An 8,902-nucleotide genomic window follows, 5' to 3' on the forward strand; every position below is an offset into this window, starting at 1 on the left:
ACATTCTCTTTTCAGCAGCTGGTCTGCCGGTTCTTGGTCACTTGAAGTTCTTGAAATCGAAGACTGTGAGGTCAGGGCTTTGAGTTGCCCTTTGTTCTGCAGACCACTGGGCCTCCCAAGATGGTAAGGGGCTAAGGGAAAAGCTGCAGTGTCTGCAGTGATTTCTGCTTGTTCACAGCTCATCCTGCTTTCCACCTGTGAATCATGTTTTCATAAATATTCTACGTGGTCCTGTGGTAAGAGGTAAACAGCACACCCTTCTTGACCAATGGAAGAGATGCTGAAATGTGGGCATAAAGTTTAAATTTTAAAGCATTTGTCTAACTCATGTTCGTAGTGTTCTCTCTTTTGAAACATCACAACAGAGAGGAAGAAGCTTGCAAAAGGCCATAGTCAAACCGTGAGGAGACAAGCTCACTGTATTGGAAGAGTTATTACGTGCGGAGATACAATATAGCCCGTGAGGAAGTGAACCTAGACAGTGAAGGGCTGGGGTGATTGCTCAGACCTAGGTTGGACATTAGTAGGACACTGAACGCTGCGTCAAATCCCTAGGAAATCTCAGTTCCCCAAGAATCTCATTGTCCCCCTTCTTTCACACACTGAACTACATGGTAACTTTTTTCTTTTCTTATTATTTTATTGGGAGCTGTTAAAGCTCTTATCACAATACATACATACATACATACATACATACATTTTGTCAAGCACACTTGTACATATGTTGCCATCATCATTTAAAAACATTTTCTTTCTACTTAAGACTACATGGTAACTTGCTGAACCAGAATTTGTGGGATGTTTCAGGACGCAGTGGCCCTTGAGGACGTGGCTGTGGACTTTTCCCAGGAAGAGTGGGCCTTGCTGGATCTTGCCCAGAGGAAACTCTACAGAGACGTGATGATGGAAACCATCAGAAACCTGGCCTCTGTAGGTATGGATGGCTTCTTTTTAAAAGTCACCTTCTCTGGGACCACGTGTGGCATACCCGTTGTTGGTGCTCCACAGTGTGGGCCCAGTGATGAGAGGACGTTGATGCCCTTTGGAGCATCGTGTTATAGCTTCTCCATGAATATAGACTCTGTGTGTTACAGGGATATCTTATTTCAATTGTGACTGAAAGCCTTGTTTCTTCTAATGTTGTACACTCAGAGAGATATTTGTGGTCTGAGCATTGCATTGAGGCTTACTATGTCCGTCACATGTTTGACAAGCTAAATTACATCTCCCCACACTCTGGACACCTTGACTAACAAATCTTGCCTCAGTGTCAGGGAAGTGTTCCTTGCCCATTACTGTCTTCCCCATGATAGGTCTTTCTCCATGAGCAGCAGGTCAGCCACGCACAATGGATGTCCCAGAGTAGTCAGAGGAAGACCCGAGGAGAGTACAGGTAGCACCTGTCTAGCACCGCCGTGCTGAGGGCTGCAGGAGGGAAGAAGCTCTGAAGGACCAGGCTGCAGGAGGGACTGAGATGTGAAGACGTCCGTGTGAACTTGTCTCTTTGTGTCGAGCACACGCCCTTCACAGAGACTGAGCTTGCTTCTCGGACCGTGTCCTTCCAGGCACAGCAGTGCTCACAGAGAAGGTGGCCCTCACTCCTCTCTTCGTGGTCCGTGGGGATTGTGTCTACTTTATCCTTCCTTTGCATTCCAGTTGTCAGTCTCAGTCGTCATGGCACTGCCTCCTGTGGAGTTGCTCTTTGACCGTGGTCTAAGTCCTGAAACAGGAAAATGTATTAAAATCTTTTTTTTTTTTCTCACAGAAACCTTTTCCATCTGAGTAATGCCTTTGCTTTTGCTTTACTTTTAACCTTAACTTTTAATCATGTTTTCAGTTTCTCAAAACTTTAATAATGGAGAAGTGTCCTCTGAAGATACAATACATTTCATGAAAAATGACACCTGGTCCACTATGATAGGAGAAGTCTGTGAATTGCCTGTCACTGAAGATCAGAATAAGGACCAGACTGCATGTGTGAGGTGAGTGTCACTCACTTGAGATAGAGCAGTGCTTCAGAAGAGAGTTTGAAGATGGTATCATGGGATTGAAATGTTTTTATCAGAGAATCTTTGAAAAGCTAGTGGCAAATTGAAAGGCAATCTAATTTTCCAAGATGTTTTAGAATCCTCTTATATGTGTATTTGTTTTGCTGTGTTAAACTAGATGGCCAAATCCAGAGTCCCTCATGTGTGTAAGAAAATGCTTTATATCACGAAATCGTTGTTCATCAAGGAAACAGCCCAGTCCAGTCCAACTTAAGTCCGATGCTGGTGTATAAGTCCCTCTTCCTTGGGAGTGGGGTACTAGACAAACCATCATAGAGATGGAGAGCAGATGCTTGCTTGACCTTTGAGTCATTGTAGTTTTTCTTCTTTGGCTAGCTAGAGGTCAAATGTGGCCATGCAGTTTACTGGGTTGGTTTCTGGAAAGAATATGGGAAGGTAAAGTTTTGATTATCTTCTTTGGTTGTTGTCTTTAGTTATTCTTGTTTGAAATGGCGAAAATGAATGTGATTAATGTATATTTTGAGCTCATGGGGTGAAATTGCCATTTGAATTTTTGAGAGACCGTGCTTCTTTGGGAAAATGGCTGGCAGAAAGCCAGAGTCTGACTGGAGGCCATACTTTGTATGAATGGAATAATTTAGATTAAGAATTAAGATAAGATAGATAAGGGTTGAACTTGACTGTTAATTGAGTTTAGGATTGTTCTGTAGTAGGGTTATGCTGTTTTCTTCTGTCAATTGTTATTGATATAATTTTTGATGGGCATATAATTTTGATTACTGGAAAGGAGGCTCTAGAATAATAAGCCCCACCCAGTTTCTTGAGTGGTCAGGACATTCTAAGGTGAAGTTACTTGCTCATGGGGCTGTTGAGAGATTGAACAAAAAAAGGAACTCTTTAGCATTTTGATTTTGAACTAGTGGTTCGTGCCATTAGTTGGAAAAAAATTGGAGCTGTGAAGAAACTCTCCTCTCTAGGACAGAAAGTTAAAGGGAGCTTCTGGGAAGGTAGAAATGCTTGCTAGTTGACTACCTTGATCCACTTGTTGACTGGGAGACAAATGCAGCAATAAAGAGATGGGTCAAGTCTGGCGACTGACACCCATGGACCTGGTTCAGAGGGACTAGAGGAGATGATGAGAGTGGGTTGACTGGTCTGAACTTCATGACCTAGCCCAAGGTGGCCAGGGTTGTTGAGAATTTGTTCCATGGCCCATGGTCTAAAGGCAAGGCAGCCAATGGGCAGCCTGGTGAGGCTAAGTGAGACAGGCCACATTGAGTTGACCAGAACCCGACCAGATGCAGAGATTTTTTTAATGAGCATGTGACCACATGCATATGGCTGCCGGCTTTATGGATGGCCTGTTCTGCTTTGACTTTGCTTATGGATGCAGACTTCACGAGTTCCAACTGGAATGGAGGTTCTTCACTTCAAAGATTAGGATTGTATCCTCAGAGGACTGGGTTGATGTAAGTGGGCAGTATAGAAATTGGGTACCCAAAATTCGGGGATAAAGGCATGAAGTGGTTGGCTTACATACTTTCATAGGTTGGGGATTATGTTCATAGGATTATGGTGTAGGTGTTCACATAACTATAGGATATTGTGTTGTTGTTCTTCACTAATAGAATGTTATGCTTAAATGAGGGTGGCACATTTTAAAATTGTATGCATTTTAATTTTATCCTGTTATGTACGGATATGATTTTATTATTGCTTGTTTGAAATTTACATATGGCTAAATAGTTGGGTGAAAATGTCAAGTTAACAAAGGGTTGTCTGTGGTAGTTACAGAATCTGGTGTCAGTTTGGGACTATTAAGAGTGAAGGGGTGGAGTGTAACAGATTGATGACTTCATTTGGAGGCACTAAGGAGATAAATAACTCACCGTGGGTCAGACCCTCACTCTGCTTGACATTCCTGTTGACAAGCCACATAGAGACACTCTGATGGAGACTCAAACTATTCCTGAGACACTTACACAGCCACTGGATCCACAAGACCTTCCATCCACTGACCTGTGATCTTCCAGCATTTGGCATCATTGCATGTGCTGCTTGATTCTCAAGAGGACTGTATACACTAGTATTGAAAAAATGGGTTATGGACTTGATCTTTATTGTGCTGGGATGTTTTCTTAATAAACAATTACTCTTTATGTTATGCTCTTTCTTATGAACGTGAGTGTCTTATGAATTTGTTTCTCTAGTCACTCCAGACTAACACACAGAGATTTCCAGGTTTCAGAGCCAACTGCCAGTACAACTTTCAAAAAGGCCAAATGTTACTTTTTTTTTTTTCTTTTTGTCTCCTTCAGTGTGCCCATTGCTCTCCAGGCATGTCTTTTCCAAAGCAAATGTACTGAGCACTCAAAGGCACGCAGTGGGGCATACCTTTTCTTACCATGTTTGCAGGCATTTCCTTTATATACCCATTTAATAGAACCAATTTCATGGCTGAAAGCAGTGAGCTTACAAACGGTCTGTACTTATACTTACCAATAATCATTTCTATCATGCATTATATCAATAACAATAAATAGAAGAAGTCATATAATCCTTGTACAGCTAGATCATAAACTCAAGTCTGAAAACAGTCAAATTCAATAATTTCTCATCTAAATTACCCCATTTATACGCAATATGGCCTGAGGCCTCAGGCTGCACCAAGCCAGGGCCAGACTTTCACTCATCCATTTTGATTAAGCAGCATGGCCCCAGAGAAGTTCATGGGGCAATTGACATTAATCACATTCATTTTCACCCTTTCAGACAGGCATAACCAAAGATAACTTTTAAGATTTAAAACCTTCACTTCATATGTCCCAGTGAATAGTGTGGCTCTGTCTGACCTTTGGCTAGCCAATGAAGAAAACCTACCATAAGGCGGAGGTCAGACAAGCATACACTGTCCATATTCATGGTTTGTTTCTGTAATACCCCACCCCCAGGTACCATAATGTGCTAGGCTGGGTGAACTAGAGAAACAAATCTAGAGACACTTATGTATTTGTAAGGTGGAGCTTTATATAAAAAATTAATAGTATATCAAGAAAACATGCCAGCCCAGTACAACTTAAATCTGATACTAGTCCATAAGCCCCTCTTCAGACTTTCATAGCCACTTGCATTGACAGAGAACTCAACCCTGTGAATGCAAAGTTGTCAGGATCCAGTGACAGTGTTTTTGACAGCAATCAGGGTCAGCCAACAGGAGGGTGAAGGCAGAGAGAGGTGGGGAAGGTTCCAGTACCCTGCTTATGATAAGGCCATGCCCACAAAGAAACACTATCAGGCTGTGACATGATTGACAGGCTAAACTCCACCCCTATACTTTTATATAGCTTCCAGTGGACCTGAAATTTTGCAACTACCACAGTATATAGACAGAAACACATGCATGCATTGTAACCCTTATGGTGCATGCATCTCAAACCTGTTACTGTCAGGTGTGTTTTGACTGAGGACTTTATCATTTTGTGAATTCTGTGTTTGTGTGTGTGTGTGAATTCTTAAGTATGTGAAATACTGAATAATTACAACATTTCACTTATGTACAATTAGAAATCACCAAAGTGTAGAAATAGAATGAGAATAATGGTAGCATCTTTGTCAGACGATTTAATCTGAAACATGAAACAATTCAAGGTAAAAAATATATGTTTATTAGTGTTTTTGAAAGTAACAAATGTGTAATATTTAACTGTTTGTTTCTTGTTTTCAACAGAAGGCATACAACAGAGAATGTCAGTGAAGTTAATGAAGACTCTCAGTGTGGACAGCCCTTCAGTTGGGTTCTAGATCTCTCTATGCTCAGAAGAACTCCTGTGGAAGCCTATTCATCTTACCGTCCGTATGAAAAATCTTCCATGAATCATTCATCACTTACACAATATATCAGCTCTCACTTTGAATATGGTACCTACCAAGATAATGGATGTGAAGAAGTCTGCAGTTGGCCTCCTTACCTCAGGACATCAGTGCAGACTCTCACTGGAAAGAAACCCTATGAATGTAAAGAATGTGGCAAAGCCTTTCGCTATCCCTCATCCCTCCGTACACATATGAGAAGTCACAATGGAGAAAGGCCTTATGAATGTAAGGAATGTGGAAAAGCCTTTGGTCAGTCTTCATCCCTTAAAAGTCATATGAGAACTCACAGTGGAGAGAAGCCATATGTATGTAGAGAATGTGGGAAAGCCTTTCTTCAGTCTTCAGGCCTTATTGCACATATGAGAAATCACAGTGGAGAGAGGCCTTATGAATGCAAGGAATGTGGGAAAACCTTTGTTCGGTCTTCATCCCTCAATAGTCATATGAGAACTCACAGTGGAGAGAAGCCATATGTATGTAGAGAATGTGGGAAAGCCTTTAGTGTGTCCTCAAATGTCATTCAACATATGATAATTCACAGTGGAGAAAGGCCTTATAAATGTAAAGAATGTGGCAAATCCTTTTCTCATTATTCATCCCTCATCAGACATAGGAGAGTTCACAGTGGAGAGAGGTCCTTTGAGTGTAAGGAATGTGGCAAAGCCTTTTCTCATTATTCATCCCTCAACAGACATAAGAGAGTTCACAGTGGAGAGAGGCCCTATGAGTGTAAGGAATGCGGCAAAACCTTTCGTTGGTCCTCAGACATCTCTATGCACAAATACACTTGCAGTAAAGAGAAGTCTTAAGGAAGGATGGTTTTCCACATACTGATGCTTCAGTCTACAAATTCCTTGAAGTCTCTCCTAAGAGGAAGCATCTCAGAGAGTAAGAAGGCAACAGAAATGGAAAGAAGGGATCATGAAAATTACTTTGTGCATTTGGGAAAAGTAACAGTTTCATTGTAAGTATACAAAGTACACATCTGTCTTAATAAGTGGCTAATTCTTCAGTCTCATGAGCAGCTGTGCAGGTGTGTACTTTCTCAGTTCTTGCTAAATTTACCTCAGCTTTTTGTATCACAGGTAAGGATTTAGGGAGCAGCTTTGAACATATGTGAGTTTGTGTTTTTAAATTTTTAAGTTGATTTTAAGTCACAATAAAATATGTTGATCTTATATTTGGAAATGAGAGTGGTTTTTGGCTAATTGGTTTTGCTTTGCTTCCATCTTTTCAAGTTTTACCCACTGAATAGTTAAGAATTTTACCCTTTGTAATTCTTAAGTTCTTGTAGGCTGGTGTTTTTTGAGGTGGTACAAATATCTTACATTGTCTACTAAATTTACATCCATTGATCATTATTCCCTTAAATTATTATCATTTTGAATTTGATGCTGCTCTGTGCCACAGTAGCTAGCTGAGGCATCCTGTACTCTGTTCCTCTTTTGCATTAATCTTGCGAATCTGGTAGAATTCATGAACAAACTATTGCCGCTTCCCTTCAGAAGTTTAAATTAACCCACCTCCAACCAAAAGACAGTATTCATTAAACAGTACCTGCAGCTTGGGGTGGATGTAACTGGTGGTGAGACTTAAATAACTAACAACCGGTTCTCTGCCCTAATGGCTATTTTATGTATAACAAAAGATACTCCAAACGGTGGTTTATTATTTCATACAGTTAGTACTTCAGCAAAAATATCAACAAGAATAATAAAAGAGGTGCACAAAACTAGATTGTTATAAGAAAAATTTAATACCTACCCAAAAAAATCAACTTGTTCAATGTGTTTCTATAATGCTTCTTGATAGACCTCCTCACTTGCAAAATTCACTCTTATGTGAGCATCATCAATCTACTGCATGATTTATCCTGAACCATCTTTTCGCTATAGGAGTAGGATCCCATTCCTTTAGAGGTAAGCCAGGTAGATCATAGTTGTTGTGTTTACTATACTTAAAACTGGCAGCTTCTCTGAACATACTACATTGATCTTTGAAAAAAGCTCTTTCTGCTTCTCCTGAACATAGAGCATGAACCCATTGCCCCTGAGCACATCATGTAAAAGGTATAGGGTGTGGTAGAGCCACCCTTCCAGTTGTGGCTTCACCAAGCAAGTCTCTGGAAGATGGGTAAGGCTCCTGGGGGTCTGGGGCACTTTTACTCTTTTTTGACCAGTGGCTCTTGTGGAGTGTGGTTTGAAGGTAACTTCTGTATTTTCCTGGGTCAGCTTCTTTTTTACAAATCAGAGTGGCTGGGAAGGTTGGGGTGGGCTTCAGTGGGATACTTGGGGAACTGCTTGAAAAAAATTTCTGGGTATTCCCACAAAACCATAAAGCCTGTACAAATGGGACCTGGGACCATTTCCCTTCTCGGAGCTGGAAAAGATGCAACTGTGAAATGGCATTGTATCCCAATGATGTGCCCAGTCACCAAACAAGCAGGTAGGAGACGGTGGCACAGCAGGTTTATTGAGCAGTAAGCTAGGACACACTGGGCACAGTCCCCCAGCAGGATTTTGCTACCTAAAAACTGAAAGTAGTGAGACATTGCCCAGACCTGATATGCCCTTCTATCTGTTCAGCAGGGTCCTTTGCTCAGGACTGGCATTTTTCAAAAAATGGTGGTGCTTCCGGGTTGGCTAGCATGTAAACAGTGGCCCCTTTTGTCTGGGATTCAACTACCTTTCTCAATTGGTAAGGTCCCGGGTGTTCAGATTCACGGCCTCCCTGTTTCTGGTACGTGGTGACTCATCAGTCAGACTTGTCAGGTGGGTTTCTTTCTCACTGTCACTTTTCCTCTCAATTATGTTTAAGAATTATTTAGCAGGGCACTGTACAAATACAGTTCAGTATTTCCAAATGTTAATAGGAATGACAAAATTATTTCTTTGTTGTATTTTCATTCTCTTAGTGGGTGCTCTTACACTTCTTTTAACATTCCATACATCAGTTTTATCAAGTATATTTGTACATATATTGCCATCGTTTCCCAGACATTTTCTTTTTTCTTTTTTTTT

At 41.0% G+C, this 8,902-nt stretch overlaps 1 protein-coding gene across 1 annotated transcript in view; it reads left to right on the plus strand.

The window, feature by feature from the left end:
* Positions 1–8,902, plus strand: part of LOC123522138 (zinc finger protein 564-like) — a 131,917-nt gene that overhangs the window by 92,386 nt on the left and 30,629 nt on the right. Inside the window, exons 2-5 of the mRNA XM_045294004.1 lie at positions 16–123; positions 808–934; positions 1,838–1,982; positions 5,737–6,688. Coding sequence (XP_045149939.1) covers positions 121–123; positions 808–934; positions 1,838–1,982; positions 5,737–6,688 — 1,227 coding nt within the window. The 5' untranslated portion in view covers positions 16–120. The remainder of the gene's footprint in view (positions 1–15; positions 124–807; positions 935–1,837; positions 1,983–5,736; positions 6,689–8,902) is intronic.

This window comes from Echinops telfairi, unplaced genomic scaffold, assembly GCF_000313985.2.
Source record: "Echinops telfairi isolate 266 unplaced genomic scaffold, ASM31398v2 ScPeMD7_2565;HRSCAF=3150, whole genome shotgun sequence".
Taxonomy (NCBI): Eukaryota; Metazoa; Chordata; class Mammalia; order Afrosoricida; family Tenrecidae; genus Echinops; species Echinops telfairi.